The sequence below is a fragment of the Puma concolor genome, chromosome D3 (assembly GCF_028749965.1).
Source record: "Puma concolor isolate L17-30 chromosome D3, mPumCon1.1.hap2, whole genome shotgun sequence".
NCBI lineage: Eukaryota > Metazoa > Chordata > Mammalia > Carnivora > Felidae > Puma > Puma concolor.
In genome coordinates, this window is record NC_141678.1 from 13,590,736 (window position 1) to 13,614,704 (window position 23,969).

The 23,969-nt window shown below is 46.3% G+C and overlaps 2 protein-coding genes across 7 annotated transcripts in view; one reads left to right on the forward strand and one right to left on the reverse strand.

The window, feature by feature from the left end:
- Positions 1-19,657, reverse strand: part of SPRING1 (SREBF pathway regulator in golgi 1) — a 122,317-nt gene extending 102,660 nt beyond the window's left edge. For 2 of the 5 annotated variants that reach the window (XM_086681779.1, XM_086681780.1), the window contains exons 1-4: positions 19,440-19,657; positions 10,936-11,092; positions 7,288-7,439; positions 6,564-6,677 (exon numbers count right to left, since the gene is read on the reverse strand). In XM_086681779.1, coding sequence (XP_086537905.1) covers positions 6,564-6,677; positions 7,288-7,439; positions 10,936-11,092; positions 19,440-19,553 — 537 coding nt within the window. In that variant the 5' untranslated portion in view covers positions 19,554-19,657. Of the gene's footprint in view, positions 1-3,936; positions 4,428-6,563; positions 6,678-7,287; positions 7,440-10,935; positions 11,093-19,375 lie in introns of those variants that run through there. The other 3 variants (XM_086681778.1, XM_025933437.2, XM_025933438.2) reach the window with 3 other exon arrangements.
- Positions 19,658-19,845: 188 nt separating this feature from the next.
- RNFT2 (ring finger protein, transmembrane 2) overlaps positions 19,846-23,969 on the forward strand; it is a 90,921-nt gene continuing 86,797 nt past the window's right edge. For both annotated transcript variants that reach the window (XM_086681782.1, XM_086681781.1), the window contains exons 1-3: positions 19,846-19,963; positions 21,830-22,004; positions 22,545-22,603. In XM_086681782.1, the coding sequence (XP_086537908.1) occupies positions 21,981-22,004; positions 22,545-22,603 (83 nt within the window). In that variant the 5' untranslated portion in view covers positions 19,846-19,963; positions 21,830-21,980. The remainder of the gene's footprint in view (positions 19,964-21,829; positions 22,005-22,544; positions 22,604-23,969) is intronic.

A 23,969-nucleotide genomic window follows, 5' to 3' on the forward strand; every position in this document is an offset into this window, starting at 1 on the left:
AAAGTTAGCCCTCACTTAAAAATGCTAAGAAAAAGAAAGAAAAGTTGGGGCACCTGGGTGGCTCAGTTATGCATCTGACTTCGGCTCAGGTCACAATCTAGCGGTTTGTGAGTTCGAGCCCCACATCAAGCTCTGTGCTGACAGCTTCAAGCCTGGAGCCTGCTTCAGATCCTCTGTCTCCCTCTCTCGCTGCCCCTCTCCCATTCGCGCTCTGTCTCTCTCTCAAAAATAAACATTAAAAACAAATTTTTTAAATGCTAAGAAAGAAAAGTTGGCCAAGGTCAGGGACAGTTCACTACATTTGAAGAATGGCCAATTAGTACATGGAAGAGTTAATGTCAGTAGCAATTAAATAAATACAAATTAGAACACTGACATCCATCAGCAGAGTTAAATGATAACGTGAGGGTCTTAGGGGCGTGGCAAAAAAAAAAAAAAAAGACACTCCCACAATTTTTAGGTCACAGTAAAAACTGGTGAAAATAGTTATCAGATGAATATACAAACACGCATTTAAAAGTGCTATTACCAATGCATTGTTTGTAGCAGCCAAAAAACAAATGTTAATAAGCTAAGTGTCCTCAGCAGGGGGTTAATAACATTACTGTAATGCACAAAATTGACACCATGTGGTCATTACAGTTATTACAGGCCTGTACGTTCACATAGGAGGATGTCCATTACAGGACTGTCTTCAAGAGGAAAACGGGCGCCTGTTTCTGCCTGAAAAGTCACGGGAGAAGAGAAAAAAGACTGGGGCTGATCTCTGGGTCATGGCATTTTCGGTGACTATTAATTTCATCTTTACATATTTCTGAGTTATCTGCAGTTCATCGTGGGCATGAGTTCTTTTAAAACTAGTAATAAAAATAATGCCGGGAATTCTGTAATCGCCACCCTTCCACCTGAGGGGCCCACGGCCCCCCGCGTTGTGACTACCTGACACTGTTCCCCTGCTGGGCTGCAGACGGCGGACTCTGTGCTGAGCACTAGGCTTCACTCGCGCGGATACCTCACACGGGTGACCCCACTTTCCAGATGAAGGGCCTGGGACTCGGGAGAGGAGACCACCCAGAGCCCCCCGTCAGCAAGCAGTCACTAACCACAAGACAGAGTTCTCTCCCGCCCGCGAGGGAGCCGCCAGCACCACAATAAGCAACATCTCGGCACGTGTACAATTTATCTGCAAATCCCAACGCCAGGAAAAGCCTTGCTGGGGATCCTGCAGGTGGCGCCGCCCGAGCCCACAGTCCTCTGCAGCCACACCAACCAAGGCACTTCCCGGAGGCCCGCAGTCCGCCTTCGGGAGCATATGGACAGCTGACGTCCAGGCTCTAAAACCCTAACCCCCGCTTTCCAAGAGGTGTCGAGCTCCCGCCGCGATGCGATGCCAGCCCCATGTAGCCAGGTCTAGGGCTGCCCTGAGGCCCTGGCCTGGTGGAGGCAGCTCACCCCTCCCTTCGTACCTGCCTGCCTCGGCACCTGACACACTCTACTGTTTGTTTCCCTGTTGGGACAGATCTTTGCACTCCAGCAACAAGCAGCGCAATTAAGATTCAGAACTGGGGGAAATGCTTTAAATTGTCCTCTTACCTTTAGCCCCAAACACTCATCATTTAGAAACTTTTTTTTAATTTTTGAATTTTTTTTAATGTTTATTTATTTTGAGAGGGGGGGGGAGGGGCAGAGAGAGACAGAATCCGAAGCGGGCTCCAGGCTCTGAGCTGTCAGCACGGAGCCCAATGCGGGGCTCAAACCCACAAGCAGTGAGATCATGACTTGAGCTGAAGTCGGATGCTCAACCGACTGAGCCACCCAGGCACCCTGTAACTTTTTTTTTTAACTAAAGGTATTTTTGTCCCTTCTTTCAGGTTTCCCTAAAATCCCAGCATGTGTCGTGTGCTTTGCTAAACTGTAGGCATGCAGAACTAAGGTGAGGTCCCTGATTCTAGAAACCCTCAGTCAAGGAAAAACAAACCACAGCGTGCAGAGCAGGGAGAGGTTCTGGGCTGGAAGGCTGGGGAGGCCGAACAATGTCCCAAGTCCTTCAACGACTTCATTATGTAGTCTGCAGTGTTGTGAGTTTCCAAACCAGTGAACTTGACTTAAGTTAAACAAACAAACAAATAAAACATATTCCAGGGCCAAATGAAAATGACCTTCAAATTACTGACCCAATTTGGCTACTGAGGCCCCCCTCTCCTCTCTTTTGACCTGGACAACGGAAATCTACACTCTCAAGGGGGGGACGGGGGGGGGGGGTGATCATGGCAGAGCTGGCGGTGGAGCTGGCGAGAGGCGATAGCAGACCTGAAGCCAGAGATGAAGTTCTTGTTCTCGTTCTGTGGTTAAATCACAGTAGGGACTCTGGGAAGTCACTTCGCTTCTTTTTCCTCATCTGTGGGGTGGGAATACACGCAAGCTTAACTCTCTCGCACAGCTGTAGGTACTGTTTGTGAAAGCACTGAAAACACAGAACGTGCTCCTCGGTATTTCAAGCACGAAGTAAAGAGGCGTGGGTTGGTCCTCGATACGCACTGTTTTCACATTAAGTCTACGTTACCCTGCTCAGAAGTTCAAATAAGCTCCAAGGAGAGACTGACACCAGTGACAACCACGTAAGACAGACTCCCACACCAGACTGAGTCACCAAAAAGATGGTAAAACACCCAGACATGCACCTTTCTCTCACAGACGAAGTTTGATTTAGCACCGTGAATACACACAGAATCCAGAAAGTCCAATGCAAATTAAATAGATTTTCTGGGGAAAAAAACATTAAAAACCAATTGCCAGACAGTTCGCCCCCTGAGAAAGCTTATTTAGGGGGACAAACCACTTTGGGAAGATAAATATAAGATGTAACAGGAAGTTAAGGGAAATTTTAACTGCTATATACTGCAGAAACACACTGGAAGGCAAACATGGTCCAAAGAAAAAGCCATGCTTGGAAAAAAAAAAATATATATATATATACATATATATATGTACATATACCTATGTACATATATATATACATATATCTCAAAAGTGGATTGTAGAACTAATGCCCTGCTCCAAGGTCAACAACTTGAACAACCAAAAAATGAAAAATACCTTGCCCAAGTGAGGGGCTCCAGGAAAGATCTGTGCGTTAATGTCTCCTGAGAGCAAAGAGCCATACTATTTGAGGGGCAGGATGTTTTTGAGGACCAAAGATCTGAGACCTCGAGCTTGAGAGAATCAGTGTCACATGAGAAATCCTGGGGGGGTGCCTCGAGCATGTGGACGCACAGCCGCATGTCCAGCATTCACGGACTCGTCCCACTGAGGGCAGGAGTAAGTCTCTTACAGAACCTTGACAGAAATCCGGGCTTTCTTCTTCCTTGCAAATCAGAAGGAAAGTGAAGGTCTGAACCTGTTATGTGTCCCGAAGCTGATAGCAATGAGGATGACTCTCACAGCCAGCTGCTAGATGTGTCTCCACGTAGCAATCACCTTGAGACCGGGCTTCCACAATAGGAGAGGAGAGGAGGCCGCGGTGACGTCCTGAGGCTCCCAGCGTGCCACAGCTGAGCAGAGTATAATCATTTCAACGGCGGCATGGGAAACGAGAACAGAATCCTCCAGAACAACAAGCCCGAACTTCTGGTCGTAACAGTGCTCACAGAGAGGTAAACGAGCATATTCAAATACCACTACGAGAAAACCTGAGGGCACCCGGTGCCCCCTGCTAGGAACATGGTACGGAGCGGGAATGGAATAGTATCTTTTGAGTTATTGGCAATTTTACATGTCAGGATACGGTGTTCAGAGCCCACACCCGAAGATGCTGTGAAAACAAAACCAAAAATAACTACCTTGAGAGATCACGCGCTTTCAGAGGGGCGAAACACTTCATGTGGGTGAAGGGATGACTTAGCTCATGAAACTCAAGAACACAAGAAAACGACAACAACAATTTCCTTGAATATATTCAACTATCAAGGCAAGGCATCCTCCCCTATCAAACATTATCACCTTCCCACTACTCCAAAGAAATGCAATAAATAACTTTACAGTGAAGGGTTCCATGAGTCTACCATGGTAGAGGTGTCCCCGAGTGCCCACGCCTCCACGAGCTCGCCCATAGTCTGTTCCTGAACGTGACTTGCTGGCGTTTCCAAGCTGCTTTACAGAACAGTTTCACGGGTTAAAGCCCAGTGGAGAGTGAGGCCAAAAGTACAACACAAGAAGTGGTCAAAGCCAAGGTCAAAGCACGAAGACCCTCTTCTTCCAAGCGGACTAGAGAACACTGGAGCGTGGCTTCGGGCCACAAGTTCTTCGGTGGTGCCTGGTCGCCCATGGGTCGTCTTCCGTGCCCGTCACGCAGGGAAGAGCTCAGGAGGGCTCTCTCCGTAGCAATACTTGGCTATGGGGTCCCTATAGGTGTTCTCGTGTTGCACGCTCTGTTGGCAAAAGGGAAGATAAGAGCGCCATGAGAGAGAGCAGAGTTTCACATGTCTCCCTCGCGGAACAGTGGAGATCAGAGCAGGACTGCGGGCAGTCACCCCCTGCAGGAGCCTGGATGAGGCCATCTCCAAATGCCACCAAAAGGCTCCAAGGCACTTGTCTGAAACAAAGGTGGAAGCTCAACACAGAATGCCAACGAAGAGCATGAAAATGGGCAGAACATCACTATGTGACTGTTTCTTTTTTTTTTTTTTTTTTTTTTAATTTTTTTTTTTTTCAACGTTTATTCATTTTTGGAACAGAGAGAGACAGAGCATGAACGGGGGAGGGGCAGAGAGAGAGGGAGACACAGAATCGGAAACAGGCTCCAGGCTCTGAGCCATCAGCCCAGAGCCCGACGCGGGGCTCGAACTCCCGGACCGCGAGATCGTGACCTGGCTGAAGTCGGACGCTCAACCGACTGCGCCACCCAGGCGCCCCTGTGACTGTTTCTTTTTACGTCAACAGTGAGGGGTTTTTTTTGCTGTTTTGGTTTTTTTCTTTTTAAACAGCCTAGCTATGACCTGGGCAATTCAAAGCAATCATTTTTTTTGCAAATGATTTTAAGTTAGATTAAGATCCAGTGGGTGCTTTGCTCCTGACTTCTGTGCTCCAAAGAAATGCAGTTCCTGGTCCTGAGCCCTGCAGAGACGAAGGAGATACCACCTCATGTGGCTCTCATGAAGGTTTATGTACCTCGAGGTCTGGCACATGAGCCCAGCCCCACAATACCACATAAGCCTCATTTGGCTAAGCAAACGGAGAGTGTGACTTAACAGACCATCATCCCCGATGGCTAATTTTCCAGCAATTTGTTTTCATACAAGCAACTTGAGTTGTTGGCTAGTCTGGAGTTCGCTAATTAGCCCAAAACCAATGTTTAGCAGCTAAATTGTAAGTATTAATCCAATTTATAGACATGCAGCAAATCTCTTTTTTGGGATACTGCAATCAACAGGCAACCAGGATCTCTCTCTTTGCAATAAAAAGATAGTTAGAAAAGTTAGCATCTTCCCTGAAGACTGGAAATAGCATCTGGGTTTTATCGGTTAAGGAAAGAAAATATTCCGCCTTTTCTACCACTTCTCAGAATGAGAGAGAATCTGAATCAAAATGAGTCATGTGTTCAGCCTTCCTCCACATTTCCTTCAAAGCCCATTCAAGTGGAAAGCTCTTCCAGCAAAACAAGACCATCAGGAATTTCATGTTTTCCAATGCTCATTATAATCCCTGAAATATTTACCCGGTGATTCTGAGTGCTCTGAGAGCAGACCAGAGACGGACAAAGTGGCATAAAATCAAAAGGCGGTCTACAGAAATCTGCCAAGGGTACGAGAGTCGCAGAGAATGACAAGTCTATCTCAGACGAAGCCAGCAGTCTTGGAGACGCCAAGGACACAAACCAGAAGAAGCGTGCTTGCACAATACACGTCTGCTGATCTTACGACCCGAGCCCCGACAACACCCGACCACACAAGCTGAGAGCCAAGGCTGCAGAGCGATGCAAAGGCACAGACGTGCAGACACTTGCCGCGGCAGGTGCAGCGCCGAGTGGCCAAAGAGCAAAGCATTTACTGACAGCATGCTAGTGAGTACCGAGAGCTCGACAACCCGCAGATTGATTCGTGTATTTTTAAGTGCCCACCTGCCCTGCCCCCTCAAATCCTAAAATAAACCACAACTCTGTCCCAGAACAAATTACTACTTCCTCTGAACAAGTGGTTGCTGGAAAGCCTTAGTCACATTTCAGTCAAAGACGCGGGGAGAGAACTGCTCTCAGGAACCAGACTGCGAGGACTCTACCCAGACTTAAAAATAATTTTAAGCTCCCACTTGAAGTGCAGACATGCCAATCAGATAGGGGAGATGCAAGCTGATTAGACCTTGATTTAAATATTTTACTTCCCTAATGTGTGCAACCTCCTGTTGACATTCTAAATACTATCACTGCACCAAAGCTCGACGCCGCTTCGCTTAAATCTCTTCTCCATTATTACTCTGCCAAGAGGCCTCCACTGCGTATTCTCGAGTTTTCTTCTAAACCCTGACTCCCACTCGCCCATCCCCCAGCTAGAGGCATCACAGCTTCTGACCTGGGATGAGGTTCTGCACTTGGCCAAACACAATTCAAAGTGATCTTCGACGGCCATGAAGAGGTTCTGGAATGCCACAGCTGCCCGGTTGAGGAAGCGCTCCAGGAGAAGTTGCTATGGAAACAAAAGTTAGTACCTGTAATAAATTCCAGACTCAGCAGCACAAGGTAACCTTGGATATTTCTCCTGAACTAAGAGACGGCTGATATGGAAGGGGGGTGGGGAGGGAGACAGCAAGCTCAAACGCACACGCGCCCTATACCCTATGAGTCAGGTATCTGATGAGCAATACAGCAGCCCATCCTGCAAAACTAACTGGGAACCTCCTTTCACTGTCAACCTTTCTTCACGCAGCAATTTCTGACATGTCAAAGTTCCCTCCTCAGTGCTTTTTTGTTTTTTTAATGTTTGTTTATTTTGAGAGCGAGCCCACAAGGGCAGGGCAGAGAGAGAGAGAGAGAGAGAGAGAGAGCGAGAGAGAAAGAGACATCCCAAGCAGGCTCCGCACTGTCAGCACGGAGCCCAATGCAGGGCTCCATCCCACAAACCATGAGATGGCGACTTGGGCTGAAATCAAGAGTCGGATGCTTAACCAACTTAGATCCCCAGGTGCCCTCTCAGTTCTACCTTCAGAACAGCTTCACGTGGAGACGTCAGTGCTCATCATGAAGTCTCATCCTAAACAGAGAGAGGAGGGGACGTGGAGGGGAGCAGCTCCGCGTACCTTGCTGGGCTGCAGGCAGCAGGACACGCAGTACTCGTAAGCGCTGCAGCAGCCGTTGGGCAGGCAGCCGTCACAGCGGTACTGCTTCGTGCCGGGGACGTTGACGTTACAGCAGCCGTTCACCAGCAAATCCTTCCTTTCACAAATGTATCCTGGAAGTCAGAGACTCACCTGAGTATAAAGCCGGCAGTTCTCGCACCTCGCTACCGGGGTGACCACAATGAGGGTACTGCGCGCAGAAAATGCAGAGACAGAACGTGGAGTCTGGAGCGTCCCAGGCACCAAAGGGCCAGGAGTCAGACACAAGGGGACCAGAGCTTTCTACGTGCGGTGTTTACAGGCAGCATGGACTCCCACGTTGTAAGCAGGCTATACATTCTAACCCACCTAAAGCGACCTTTCGGTCTGCTGTCATGTGTTTGATTTAATCACCACATCAAGTCATACCTAACCAACGTAAGCTACTCTCTCACCTGTGATTGAAGAAAAATGGCATTGTTTTTAGAAAAGGAAAAAAAAAAGAAAATAGAAAAAAAACCAAGGCATTCATTCCTGAAAGTCGGAGCCATCTGGATTAAAAAACCAACCAACCAACCCTCCCCCTTTACAAATATATTTTAAATGCCTGGCATTTATTTACTTAGTAGTTTGGAAGATTTTTTTAAAACGTAGTCCTACCTAATCTTCATAAATTGATTCAGGCTGTTTGTAAGTATATAGGCCTGGGACTCAACTAGCCCTCAGCATTAGGGAATACAAGTTCTCTACCACCCAAGGGAGAAAAATCCTAATTCCCTCCACTCCTCATAAATCCCATCATCTGTACACTCCCTCCACCCCAATCAAACCCATCCTCAACTTGAAGGAAAGAATCTCCTTACAAAAACCAATTTATTGTTCAGAGCTGCTAAACAGACATTTCTCTACAACCTTCTGGGAGTGGGACAGAAAAATGTAAGAATAAGTGCACGAGGGACACCACATGGCCCTTGGGAAACTCCCAGGTGTGTGCAACCAGCCCACAGGTCTCCACCCGGGCCCACAGGTGCCCACAGGTGTGGAGCAGCTGTCGCTAGCGTCATTCCATTCCAAATGCCCCAGCTTCTTAATCCTCAGACAATGAGACTCGGTGAAGCACAAGGTCGTTTTCTGAAACTACTCTGGAAAACACAGTCTGCGAGGGAGCAGGAGGCACCAGTAACATAACAATGGAAGAGACTCAGAGGACCCGCGCTTAACACCTGGAAAACTGGAGCCTGGAAAGAACCAGACCCCAGTTACCTGAGAACGAGGAACTTTGCGTTGCTGTTTCTGACTATGCCATTCTGTCTTCCACGTTGAAAGAAGACTTGAACGCCATAGGAAATGTTTCTGGGATTCCCAACTATTCTTACTCATTTTCTCCACTGGGATTATAAACAAAGTCCAAACAGGCCAGCGTGTTTCTCAAAATTCTGCCCCAAATAACTACCCTCCAACCTTATTACCTCTGTGTCAGGAAGACGTAAAATATAACGTAGCCTAAACTCCGCTTGTGAAAACTATCTTTCTGCCCTTTTCTCTCTCCCGTATCGCGTCAGCACCACTGCGTGCCTTTTGCGCCCCAGTGCTAGCTGCAGGTAGTTAGCCTCGAAACCACAGGTCCTCCTGACTGCTGGTAAAATAAAGCTAATCAAGATTTCTCCTTTTGCATCGTAAATCTATTCATGCAAATGTTGTTTCCAACAAAGAGTCCAGTAAGATCACAACCTCAGAGTGTGTTGCTGTTGACTGAGAAATTAACTCCTAACCCTGGAAAAGCTTGCCATTCTAATTGGTTGTCTTATTTAATAACTGTTACCCTGGAAATATTTGCGGTGGCACCTGCTTGCTGGAAGACATAAATTCCTCCAAGTTTTCTTTGTACTGTTTATTGCTTCTCACAGTCGTAAAGGTACAATAAAAACTATGGCTCCTGGATTTTTATTGATTGATTCTTGGAACTTTTTACTTTAAGAAATCTGAGAGTCTTTGTCTCCCATGAATTAATCAGAGGGAAATTATTCATTTGTTAGCTACAACAAAAAACGGCTGTCACTCACAACCTAATGTTAACCAGGAGACCCAGGGGGTTAAGACTTCATGTTTTCTCACTGGGTGTCATACGAACAAAACATTCTCCAAGCAAAAAAGGACTGGACTCTAAGTTCAGTCCTGGCCCGGGGTCTGCCCACTGACTGGCTCTATCACCTTACGGAAGTAAATTGCCTTTGCCAAATTTTAAGAAACAAAACAGAACACAAAAAGAAGTTATTTGCTTTCTCATTGTGATCTTAGAGGTGGAGGCTGACACTGGCCATCACTGCTGGAGCATCAGTGCATTTTTGTGCAAAACTGTCCAGCTCTTCCACCGTAGGTGGGTGGTTTGCCTCTGATCCCTTCCTTCAATTCCAAATAACCTCATCTGGCCTGATACCTTTGAGATCTTTTCGTCAAGGTTTTATTTATTTATTTTCTATTTTGCTGGGAACACAAACTTTTTTGAAGAAACAATAAATGCACGGCCATTGTCATGTTAAAGACTGCGCATCTGCATTTTGGTCGGTCAGTGTGTACAGAGGAGTTTTCTAATTCAAGGTCGCCTGGGTCAATTTCGCTACTGCCAGAGTCACAACCCACTTGTGCTCAGGTTCTTTGAAATAAGAGCACAAGTTACTCTTGCAAACAAACCAACCGCATAATCTCCAAACCACCAACTGAAAAGAGAAAAAAGAAATCTGTAGAACTAGCAGGGAACTCTGAAAAGCTGTTTGTGGATAGTTGACATTAAGGAAAAGTGTTACTTTTTTGATGTAATCATGGTATCCTGATCATGGTTTACAAGAGTCCTTGCCCTTGTAGGCAAGTTCCTTAGCCCCTTGGTGCCTGTGTCTTCACCTATTAAGTAACAAGAACAATGCCCACACCTCATAGGACTGCTGCAAAAATCAGAAGACATATTCAAAGAGAGGTTTTAGCCCAGTGCCCGACATGCAGTTAAGAGCTCACTTAATGCAGGTTGCACATTCATGAGAGACCCTCTTTGGGAAGACTGGGCCAGCCTTCGTGTAGTGAGCCCTCAAGCAGTGGTCTAATCCAACTACCTCAACGGCACAGGAATCGCCTTTCTTATAGACTAAAAGGAGGCAAGAAAACTGTGGGAGGAAACCCCCAGACAGACAGGCAGCCATTTTCACTGTAAGAGTAACACATTTGGAATATGTTTATAATTCACGTGAGATCACCCAGTTAGTCAATGAGCACATTTCCGAAGTGCCAGAACCATGGGGATAGTATGTAGGCCACCAAGGAGGAATGCTGGTTACCCTGTACAGTTCACCATTCAGAGAAGAGAACACTGGCAAGATCTGAATATCCTGGGGCCAGGACGAGACCGGCAGGAAGCAGCCTAGGGACTGGTGCAGGGTCCAATGCTTCAGAGACAGAATTATCAGGACCAAACTTCTCTGACAGTGAGAGGGATTATGAATGATGAGTAAGGTATGAGACACAGAGATGTGAGAAATGCTGGAAATGAGCAGGAAGGGACAAGGCTCTGTATAAAACCCAAGCGATGGACTCCCACCGGAATCCATCGCTGGCTGCAGAGAGGACGGGAGCCAGCCCTACCTAGCTCGTCCGTGATGAGGTGCTTCCCTTGAATGGAGTTCCGGCACTGGTTGCCAGGCCGACTGCTGTTGCCCAGGTGAAACTGCACTTTCCACGGAATGGGCTGGTCGTGGTCTTGAACCTGGAGGAGATTCCGATCTCTCACTGCCCTCTCCTCCTACAGAGACGACAAACAGAAAGGTTAAAGTACCGTTTCTTGCATTTCTGCCAATTTTTCATACAAACTACAATAACAAGACAGAAACAATATAAAAAAGCTTGCCCAACAGGAACCGTCACCCCCACCCCCATATGAGCAAAGTCTGAGCCAAAGTCATAATATACAAAGCAAAATAAACCTGTAGGAAAAGTAGTAAAATGAGGCTATGCTTCAAAACTGGCATAATTACGTTAACGGCCCCTGGATTACATGCACATTGTAAACACGTATGAAAGTGTTAATTCCATGCAAAACTTTGGAGGGAAAAAGTCTTAAACCTTAAATGATTTGCCATCGATAAAATAATTTATTTTTATATCAAAACAAACACATTGTGGAATAAAAGGTAAAATGTGAATACACTTTTAAAACAGAAGAGGAGACTTCACAAAATTTTGCAATGGTCATTTCAGAGAATACCTGGACTCATCTGGAGCACAAGGTCACTTCCATTACGAGTACTTCAGTGGTAAACTCAGGGGATACTGAATTGGGAGGTTGGTTTTAGGGGCAAGAAGAAGCATGTCAACTCGCAAATTTCTCCTATGAAAAAACAGTGAGTATGCAACCCTTACAACATACCTTTCTTTACATAAGACATCCTTGCCAGCCAGCCCTTTACCTACATGTGCAAAGGGACTTGCTGCTCTACAGGCAAGCCCCTGCACCTTCTCTCCTAGCCTCCAAGCTGCAGCCGAGCTTTCAAAACTACTTTTCCTATACTATTACAGAAACTAAGGGGAAGGCACCTGAGTACCAGAAGACAAGCCAAGCATGAGATAGCCATCTTCTGAATCCTTTAACCTGCTGTTGGAAAACAAAACAATTATATAAGACTCTCTCCCAAAGGCTTTTTATATACTTTAAACATTCTACCTTTTTAATAGAATTCTGTGGCTTTTACCATTAATGATCTATCACGTGTCACCAGCAAAAGGGACTAACCTTGAAAGTTTGATGGCAAATGATATATACTTTAAAACAATGGAACAGATCTTTATAGTTACTGAGATTTCTTTAGGAAAGCAATCTGGAAAAAGCTATTAATATTTAAAATAAACACATCCACAGGGGCACCTTGGTGGCTCAGTCGATTAAGTGTCTAACTTCAGCTCAGATCATGGTCTCACAGCTTGTGAGTTCCAGCCCCACGTTGGGCTCTATGCTGACAGCTCAGAGCCTGGAGCCTGCTTCGGAGTCTGTGTCTCCCTCTCTCTCTGCCCCTCCACAACTTGTGCATGTGCTCTCTCTTTCTCTCTCAAAAATAAACATTAAAAAAATTTTTTAAAAAGGGGCGCCTGGGTGGCTCAGTCAGTTAAGCGTCTGACTTCGGCTCAGGTCATCATCTCACAGCTTGTGGGTTCGAGCCCCACGTTGGGCTCTATGCTGACAGCTCAGAGCCTGGAGCCTGTTTCGGAGTCTGTGTCTCCCTCTCTCTCTCTCTCTCTCTCTGCCCCTCCCCTGCTCACACTCTGTCTCTCTCTCTCTCTCTCAAAAAATAAACATGAAAAAAATTTTTAATTAAAAAAAAATAATACACATCCACACACACACTCCTTTGGCACAGCAAGCACATTTAAAAAAAAAAAATTTTAACGTTTATTTATTTTTGAGACAGAGAGACAGAGCATGAACGGGGGAGGGTCAGAGAGAGAGAGGGAGACACAGAATCCGAAACAAGCTCCAGGCTCTGAGCTGTCAGCACAGAGCCCGATGCGAGGCTCGAACTCACAGACCGTGAGATCATGGCCTAAGCTGAAGTCAGACACTTAACTGACTGGGCCACCCAGGCACCCCATAAACACATTTTTGAGCTTCTCCTATAGAAAGTACCACCGTGTAAGGATGCACCAGGATGTTTACTACAGCACTGTTTACATGGTAGGAAAAACCTAGAAAGCCAACAGAGAAATGACTGAAAAACACTGGCATAGCTATGGCCACTACAAACAACCCAGATGTGAATGATATATATTTATCTAGAGTAAGTTCTTAAATCTGAACTTGCACATTAAATTATACAGGGTCTTTAAAACAGATTCTGATTCCTGAGCCCAACTTCAGACTGAGTAAAAATCTCTGTGAACGGGACCTAGGAATCAGTATTGTTAAACCACCCAGCTGATTTTAATACAGAGACCACTGTGTGTAGACCACTGGATGCCCACAATATATTATTAAGTGATACCAGCAAGTTACAAAAGAACATGCATATTATCACACACTATAACAATTATAACAACATACACATACAAGTTTGTAAGAGCTGAGATAACAGTATGGAAAGATATGCTACAGACGTGGAAGGGACAGAGGTGATTGTTGACACCTTTTGTCATCTTTGGGATATCTTCACTTTAAAATAAAATGATAGAAGCATAATTATCATTAATATGAGAAGACACTGAGGGATCTACACGAACTCTGTATTATCCTTGAAACTTTTCTCTATATCTGTAATTGCCCCAAAATAAAAATTTTACTTTAAAAAAGCATGATTACCAACATTAAAGACAAAAACTGCCCACAATCCCACTGCTTAAACAAAGCTGTATCGATATGTATACATTGACTTCTAGCCTGTGACCCTGGCGTTTATACTACAAAGTAGGAGGCTTTGCATTCAACTCTTCTTGACACTAACTGGATGGTAAGCCATCCAAGTACCTACATTATCTTGACAAGAACGTCTTCAAGGCTATATAATAACCTATCATGTTCCCATGCCATAATTTAGTAAACACATCTTCTACAGAATAACACCTTTGTTATCAGAGGTAGCATTGCAATAAAGTTTGTTTATTCTCTTCGATAACTTGTAGTAATGATTATCAAAACCAGTTAATGCTATATGCGCCAAATAACTTCCCCAAAGTTATATACACCATTTGTAACATCACCAGCATTTACATAACAGTGTTTGCAATTTTACCACCACTGCACCAGTACTGGATTTTGTTCTTTAATTTACTAAGTGTACAACAGTCACACTCAGTGGCTTTAATTTCTATTCTGCCTCTCCCTTTTGTTTCATTTATAGGCAAAAACTGGCACTGGCAGGAACAGGATGGGTTATATATAAACAACATCTATACTCCTTCGTTGGTGCAAGAAGAGGGGCTAAGTGCAGAAGCCTTGGGAATATGGGGCAAATTACTTAGCTACATACAGTTTAACTACCTGGACATTTATATTCCTCTGCTCTGCTGGGACCCTATCAGTTAACTGCATAGTCAAGCTATGTCCAATCGAAACTGAGCTTCGAATGCTGCCCTAGATAAATTAATAGCCATTTAGACTAGTAAGCAGCTGGTCAAAGTACACTGGATCTCACAAGATTAAAAGTACTCCTAACATTACTCTCAAACTATCCTGTTAGTCTTCCCGAAAGAAAACAAGTGTTCACAGCCAAGTGCATCCCAGAAGGACCTCTTCCACATAACTACACTCCTGGTAAACAGGAAGGCAATTCTTCCAGCACTTGAACTTGTTTTCAAACATGAATATTTAAGACCTTGCCAAAAAGACTGGGTAAGAGTTGTATGATCAAAAAAAAAGGCTGTACAAGAGATAGTGTAACACATGGTGACTTATGTAATGAATTAACACATGCATTTTTCTGAGGGTCCAGTCTCACCAAGCATGGGGGGAAGGGGCACTGAAGGGATCCCTTCCATGGTTTTAAGCCCCTACCAAACTGATCTACCCTACTAGGTTGTCTCAATTCTAGGCCTGTATACATACACACGTGCATGCACCTGTGTGTGTGTGTGTGTGTGTGTGTGTTCCCCCCGCAAAGGTAACAAGTCCTTAACAATGCATTAAGGATATACAGACAAAGGCAGTCAGGCTCTCTACTCTCAAGGAGTCCCCAGAGCAGTCGATAAAGAAGCATGCACAGAAATCAGTGCAATTAACCACAATGGATGTCCACACAAGGGTACGCTAGGGTACAAAGAGCAGGAACAAAAAGGAGCAAAACAAAATAACATCTGAACTTTCTTCATAAATTATAACGAGTTACTGTAATGCTTTTATTACTAACATATGTTACTTAGCCTGACTTAAAAAGGAGTACTTCAATAACTGTCCTATTTTTCAGAGGTTATCATAATGGTCAAATGAGATCAATGTCCCATGGTTGATGAAATTACAGGTCACTGTTTTCCTCCTCTACCCTGGGCAGTACTTGACAAACTTTCTGAAAAATATTTATATCTTGATAATCAGTGAACAACAAAACAAAAACAGATTAGCAGCTCTTAGGATGTATGACACTTCAGAAGTATCGAACTTACACTCTTAGTCTACCGCAACTTATACTTAATTACGTTAAAGCTAAAGATGTTATATTTTCAAAGAGTTATGCACACAGCCCTGGACTTTCAGGAACTGCTCTACTGGAACATTAGGAGAAATTTATTTACATAAGAGGACCTCTAAGGATCCTTCCATCTCAGCTCAAATGCTCCACAGGGTTAGGCCCACCTTGTTGCTCTACCACAACATCTTGTTTTTTCTCTCTTCCTATCATAAGCCTGCAACATTTCTGGTCATTTGCCATTTCTGCTCCCTTATTCCCTGGCAGAATACAGGCTCTCGGAGAATAAGACCTTGTCTGCTTTGTGCCTTACCACCCCGCCCTCCATCTTCATCACCTAGCAGACAGCACCTAGAGCACAGCTGGGGTTCACTGAACATTTGTTAAACACGCCCAAGTCACTCGGCACCCAATCCTCTCCCCCAATGGCATTCCCACCATTGTCACTAATTTCTCCTGAGCTCCCATCTCTATCGCTACAATTTAAACTATCCCCCAAAGCGTTAATTAACGTGAAAACCACAGAAAAGAGGAATTCAAAGCAATAGAGGATAATCAGCTATTCTCTAGGCAAAACAGCAGCTGCATTTGCTCCACGAGTTCAGGATCTCACTCGAGGCAGAGCTTGGGACCATACTGAGCTTTACAATTTTTCGTGGCCTCTTCTCAATTCAGTCCCAACACACACGCCCCCACCCCATATATTCTATACCGCATCTCCATTCCACAACTGACGAACCTGAGGCCAGGCAAAACGAAGCACACTCGCCTCGTGTCGCACAGGAGTGCCAGCGACCAGAACTGCAGGGAGCAGAGAGCAAGAGAAGCAAACTCAAGTGCATATAGGACGGCATCAGCCAGAATGGACTCCGAGGTGGGTCCCGAGAACCCTTTATATTCTTTACACAGAGAATCTCGATATGGTGGTTCATGAGGATCATGGCTATTGATGGTTATCATATCGGAAATTAAAAAAATAAATTCTTAAATTACTTTAAATTATCTATTCATTTAAAAATAACAATGAACCTATTACATGTCAACAGGTTTTTGTTTATTTGTTTTTGGTCTATGAAAAAAATCTTCAAAACAAAAAAGAAATTTGGTGAGAAGATGCTTTTACGTTTCTGCAAACCCTTTCAACGTCTGGCAGAATGGAAGACACCTGGGTTCTCACATCACCCTCTGCAGTCAATCTGTTGCAATATGTTGTTTGGGTTGAAGCATATGAAGAAAATCTACCTCCCGCAGATGTGTCTTTGGAAATGGGAGGGATAGTTTAATGGTGTTGTCAAATAATTACAGATAATCTTCTTTAGTACTACGTCAAAACTTGACAGGTGTAGTTTCTTTTTTTTGGGGGGGGGGGGGGACGACAAGTGTGGTTTCATAAAAGGTCATTGCAAATGATGCAGCCACTTTGGAAAACAGTCTGGCAGTTCCTCAAAAAGTTAAGGATGGAGTTACCGTGTGGCCCATCAAGTCCACTCCGAGGACCATACCTAAGAGAACTGAAAACGTATTTCCAAATAAGACGGATATCTAAACTGTGAATAATGTTCTGTTGTATTTGGAACAGAATATTATTCACACATAAAAATGAAGTACTAATGTATACTACAACATGGATAAACCTTAAAGTCACTGGCTTCGAACTGAAAGAAGCCAGACATAGAAGAATACACGTTGTATGATTCCATCTACATGACACGTCCAGAACAGCAAATCTGTAGAGACAGAAAGTTGACTAGTGGTTGCCAGGAGTTGATGGGCAGGGATAGAGAGAGGCGACCGTGAAAGTGTTTCTTCGTGTTCGATAGGCTGCGGGGGGGTTGTAGGGAAGATCGCAGAGCAGACGGCATCTGAGTCAAGACATGAAAAATTAGTTCGAGAAGGAAGGAAAAGTCATCCCAATTAAAAAGACGCACGACTCACTCGTTTGTTCAACCCATATCTGAGTGCCCGTTAAGTGCCTGGCAATATTATCAGGGGTGAGATTCTATGAGCAACACAGACAAGGTCCCTGTTCTCAAGAAAGTTACCTTCTAGAAGGAAGAGAGAGGGAAGACAGATAAGTAAATGAACAAGAAATGTCCAGTTAGTGATTCCTACTACAAAGAAAATAAAGCAAAATCTATGGGCAAGGAACCTTAATTTAAATTGTGTCACCTGGTGTGGCCTGAGACAGCAACAGTCTGGCCTGAAGTGCTGAAGTGACAAAAAAAAAAAAAAGAAAAAAAAAAAAAAAACCTCACCATGCAGTGACCCTGGAATAGAGTCTAGAGTTTTATCTGAGTGCAAGAGAAATCCAAAGGAGGATTATACCCAGGGGAGTGCTGTGCTTTCCCCCCCCCCCCACCCACCCCCTAGATTATCAACCCTGTCACTGCTGGGTAGAGAAACAGACTGCCAGACAAGAAAGGAAGCAGATACCTGCTGGTGAGCTACTGCAGAAGTCCAGATAAGACAGGAAGGTAGTCCCACCTAGGGTGACAGCAGTGACAATCATGAGAAAGGAACAGAATCAGGATACACTGTAGAGGTAGATGCAGTATTTTAGATGTGGAGAGTGAGGGAAAAAAGGAAGTATTTGTGGCTTGACTACCTGGTGAAGAGTAATGCCACTAATTGAGCCTGGGAAGACTGGAGAGGAAGTGGTGGTGGTGGAGAATCAAAAGTTCTGTTCTGGCCAAGGATGAGAAGCCTATGACATATTCAAGAAGATGTCAAGTAGGCAGGTGCATAGAAGAACTGAGGGTTTCTGTACAGGTCTAGGCTAAAGCTATAAATTGGGATATCAAGAGCATACAACTGGTATTTAAGCACTGGGTCAGAGAGAAAGGCAGAGATCTGAGTCCAAGATTACTATAACACTCAGTGGTCCACCAGACAGAGAAGGAACAACATGTGACCACAAGAAAATATCTGTGAGGCTGCAGAAAACACAAGTCCCTGAAGCACTTAGTTCATGCATGTCACCAACACATCCCAGTCAATATAAGAGGCTCACAACTCTCAGCCTCTCTGTTTGCCTAAGGTAAGAGGTGGGGTACCGTTCTCTAATCTTCACTTCGCTCTCCCACCAATCCCATTTAACTAGGGTGACCACACAGTTCATTTATTTGCTATTCGTTAATATATTTTATTTATGAACTTGACCCTTGGGAGTCAAAAAAGGAGCTTTTATTAATAACTACATCAGAGCAACAGCATAAACCGGATCATCCCTGATTACGCTGTGAGGTATGCGCACCCCTTCTAAGAACCCAAACGCTCAAACCATACGTCTGAACAAACTTTCAATTGCTTTGGCCGCATTTCTCACCAAAGCATCCTGCCTTTTCTCCCAGAAATTCTCACATGGGAAGAAAAACTAACGGGATGGGGAGGTAAAAAGAAAATTCCATCCAACCAAGTTATGCACAGAAGGTTACCTCGTGGGTCCTGCTGGGTCTCCCGGATGAACTGCTGAGCCCTCAAAGTAAATGCAGGCGAGGCACGCAAAGCTCTGGTCTCGCAATTCGGCTTCTTACCATCCCTGCCTCTCTGAGCCTCAGTTTCCCCCGCTGCAATCTGGAGACACCCAACCCCCAGGTCTGCCAGGAGAATGAAACAAGAAATGCACGCCCCCTCTAAGCCCTGGACCCCGCAGGTAGAAGGCACGCTGATGGCAGTAAGGGTAATAACCACAGCTAAGGGCCGACACACCTGGGTTCGAGTCCCACCTGTACCCCTAGCCTAGCAGCTCCTTCTCGCCCGGGCACCAACGAAATGGGCAGGTCCCTTCGTCCATCCTCAGTCCCAGCGCACCGGACTCTCGGACACACTGGCAGCGCGGCTGCAGAGGGGGTTCCCCCCAAGCCGGGGGAAACCAGGCGGCCGGGAGAGCAAAGGTGGGAGGGCGGCGGGCAGCCACTGACCTGCTTGAAGGTGCTGCTGAGGAAGTAGACGAGCGAGAGCCCGAAGACCAGGGCGAGCACCCACCTCTTCCGGAGGAGCCGGCGCCACACCATAGCCGCCAGGTTCACCATGCCGGCGCGGACGCGGGGCGCGGCGGCCGGGGCGCACAGCGGGGAAGGCCCGGGGCCCGGGCGGCATGGCCCCTATACGGCCGGCGGACACATTAACCGCGGCGGACGCCGGCCTCTCGGCGTTCGGTGCAGCCAGCTCCCGGCAGCCACCCCGCGTCGCCCCACGTGACCCCTCCCCATGCCCCGCCTCCGCTCCGCTCGGAGGGGCCAGGCAGCCTCGCTCGGCTCCTCGCTATTGGTCCCTGAGAAGCGACGGGCTCCTATTGGCTGAATCCCGAAAAGGGGGCGGGCAACCGCGTGCGCACAGCAAGAGGAGCCGCGCCGCGCTGCGGTCTTAGCGCCTGGCTAAGGCTACCTGACAGAGAACCCAACAAGGGGCCGGAAGCACTCGGAAGTCACGTGCTACCCGGGCCGCGCGCGTGATTGGCTTGGGAGGAGGTGAATGATGCCGCTGTGATTGCCGAATTGTCTGGGCAGGTAAAAAGAACGCGGTTTTTTTCTCCGGGGATGGTTCGTATAGCCTCCTGCCCTTGCAGTCCTAGGGCGTTTTGTGCTGAACGTTGGTTGCAGAAATGAGAGACGCTAGCGGCTTTTTTCCCAAAGTGCACCTGCCTCTTTCCAGTGCATGTAACGCAGGGGATGCTCTCGCGTGCATTTCGGTGCATGTAACGGCCCCGGGGGCGCAACTGAAAACGAAGCATATATTGAAAAATCTCAGGGTAATTCTTCATGGGGATGTAGAACAATGAATGGAACAGAAGGTTAAGAGACGTTTCATTCAATCATTCAGATGCATCCCACGTGCAGAATTTTGTTCTGGAATTCGGTATAGGAATAATTACGTGTGGCCTGCTTCCAACGTTTATTTATTTTTGGGACAGAGAGAGACAGAGCATGAACGGGGGAGGAGCAGAGAGAGAGGGAGACACAGAATCGGAAACAGGCTCCAGGCTCTGAGCCATCAGCCCAGAGCCTGACGCGGGGCTCGAACTCACTGACCGTGAGATCGTGACCTGGCCGAAGTCGGACGCTTAACCGACTGCGCCACCCAGGCGCCCCACGTGTGGCCTGCTTCCAACAGAGAACCTGAAGCCCCTCAAAATTGAGCGAGCATCTCAAAGTAGACTCTTGCACATGTGATTTTGGAAGCTGTGTCAAATTCGTGGGTGGAAACTTTGGGAGCTGTATTTTTTCCCCCAAGGATTTGCAAGTGATGGGGGGGGGGCGTCTTTGGGAGGGGGCGTTAAGGTGACATTGCAAGTTCTTGAAAAATATTTACATAATGAACATTCCTTCATATGTGCAGATGGTGATACTGACCCACTTCTTAGCTGAGTTTTCAAAAGAGAAGAGAGGCTTAGCCACTGAATTGTCTCCCTAATCAGCTGCCCTAGTAACACCAATGCTGCCCCCTGAAGAAGGTGGTCATGATTAGGAAATCATGCAAAACCAATTATGATGTACGCAACCTACTCTCTTTGATCCTGATGAAAAAAAAAGTGTATATATATATATATATATATATATATTTTTTTTTTTTTTTTTTTTTTTCCGAGGCTAAACCTATTCATGGAAAGTCTATGGCTTTTATTTCTCTAGGGAGGGAAAAGGGGGTGTACAAAAAAAGTAACTGAGACCCATAGATAAATGTTGAATAAATATTCGAATATTTGTTGAGCCAACTCTGTGCTAGGCAGTGTTCCGGATGCTGAGGTACAGGCGTGAACCAGACATAGGGTGCCTGCTTTTGTGGAATTTACATTCTAATGGAGGACAGATGATAAATAGGCAGACATGTAAGTAAATGGTAAGTTCTATGAAGAAGATGAGACAGGACACATGGCGGGTCAGGAGGGTGAGAGGAGAAGGCCTCTGGGAGAATGTGACATTTGACCTGAGGAACTAGACAGAAGGAAAAGCATTGGAGGAAGAGAGAACAGCAAGAACAGAGGCCCTGAGGCAGGGACAAGCCAGCAAGTATGAGAAACAAAAAGGCCAGTATGGCTGGAGGAAAGCGGTTAAAGGAAGAGTGGAGGGAAATGAGATTGGAAACAGGTGAGGCTGCATCAGGCCGAACTTGTAGGCCATAAAGAGTTTGGATTTTATTTGGGTTGCAGCGTGATGCCATTGGAGGGCCTAAAACATATTTTCTGTGTTCCCCAATCAGGACTCATTGTCTGACAATAGAGCAAAATACATTGAGATAACATTCCCAGGAGTCCTGAAGAGGGATCAGTGAGAGGCTAACCAGAGATACGCTTAGAGCTACCGTGATGCCCTAAGACATTGTCAGGTTCAAGCCATTGCGTGGACTGTTCCCTGAAGTGTTCTGTTCCGTTCAAGGTTTGGAACCTGATGAGCTCTGGTGACCTGTGCATCCCTCTGCAGAGAAAGAGGAGGGAAAGGCTTGCTTTCTCTGGACTCTAGCGGTCACATCCCATCAGGAGCCCTGAAGGCCCACCTCAAGCACCATCAACATGGAGTTCTGAAGTCCATGTGGCTCCTCACCGTGAACCAGGTGACATGTCTCCGGGAGAATTCACATCCTTATTACCACTTTATTAAACGGGAGGACTGGAAGGAAGCTTTGGGTTTTGGCAACTCCACACCCTCTCCCCACCCCCCCACCCCCCATTCCCCATCCTCAGATGGGGAATCTGAGGCCACAGAGAGGTTGCTGATTTGCCCAAGGTCACACAGCAAGTTAGGAGCAGCATCGGTCCAGAAGCCATGTCTTGTACTGCCAGTCCGCTGCTTACCTCCTGTCATCCGACACCTCTTTGCCGCACGGTCCACTGCTTCCTCTCACGTGAAGACTCCCTCCACCCCTGGGTCTCAACATCCTCATCTGCAAAATGGGGTGATAACGCTTTCCTCACTGGGATCGAATGTTGAATGGAGGGTTGAATGACATAACAGATGCAAACAGGGTTTGCAGAATGTGAGAGAGGCCTGGGGATGTGAGATAGGAGTCATATTTGTTTACACCAGCCTCGGCAATCTGACCGGCAATGGGAACGTTGAGAGACGCCAGCTCATTCCATGTGTTGACTTTCAGGTCTTAAGGAAAATGCAGAGACGCCACAGCAGCAACACGGATAACGGTCCACCTGAAAGGTAGGTAGACCTCCCCCGGGTTCATTCCATCCGGAGGCTCTGGGCTCGGGTCGTCAGGGGCAACTCCAAATCTGGATTGAGTGACACCTGCCTCTCGGGTTATTTGTTAGATGAGCAAAGGAGATCCGGTGGGAGACTGCTTTGCCCGGTGATGGCATACGTTTCTCAATGCATCGTAGCTTGCTCTGGCTTTGATGGTCATTCCCTAAGCCTGTGTGACAGATGATTCACTTGACTCACTGCATCAAAGATTGTTCCCATAGGTTTTAACTTCTAGAGGTGGAAGAAGATTTCTGTTGCTTACATTTCCTGGGAGAGAGGGACCCGCCTTAGCAGGCAGGGCCACGTGGGGAAGCACCAGTCAGGAGGCAGAAAGAAGCAAAGAGTGAACAGAGGCCACAGCTTTTATTGTGCGTCAGGGGGAAACGGCTTAGGATTGGGTAGCTTGAATAATGTCACTAGGCTCTGGGGCTAGAGCGGTGTTCTCTAGTTTTCTGGTACCTGGCCCTGGGGATTTAGAGCAGGGGAAATATTGGCTGGGTGTGCCAGACGCACATAAGGAAGCGGTTGGGGATACAAACAACTTTGGCTGTTACTTTGGCCCTCTAACAGAGGCCACATAGACCAAGAAAATCTAAGAAAACACGGTTAAAACCCTCACGAGCTAGAATTACTGTCTGGTGAAATCCAAGAGAGTACACACCATGGGGACCTGTTCTTAGATTGTGATGCTCTCCCCCTGTGCTGGCCCATACGTCCGAGGAGCCGGCAACTGAACTTTTACTCCTTCGCCTCCCATTCTGGGTCCCCCACAACCCCAAGGTTGACTACAGAATCCCAAAGAGTATTAACTGGTCCCATTAAGACTGAGTTTTGCATCAAGCCTGCCTGTTCTGCCAGGAAGAGCAGTGACCTGAAGTCAGATGACCCTTAGCCAAAACCCCAGCTTAGCCATTTTGCACCTACAGTGCCTTTGGCAAGCAACTTCACCCCCGAGCCTCGGTTTCCCCATCCATAAAGTCTGGATAATAAAACTCAGGGTTGTTTCTGAATGAGTGAATGAGCATGAAAATGCAGGAACACGGTATCCAGCACGTAATAAGCGTGCCTCTTGGAGCTGTCCTAGCCTCTGAAGACACACTTGCCATCTGCTGTCAAGTGAACCATGAGGTCTTTGGGGGCAGAGACCACAGCAGAAAAACAACGGCCACAGTGTGTTGTGTGCCTACCCTGTGCCACCCTCACATTAGCCTGACGAGGTCAGGACTATTTTTATCACTGTTCTTACAGATAAGAAACTGAGGCTCAGAGAGGGGAAGTAAATTACCAGAAGTCACACAGCCAGGAAGCAGCAGGCCCTAGTCCA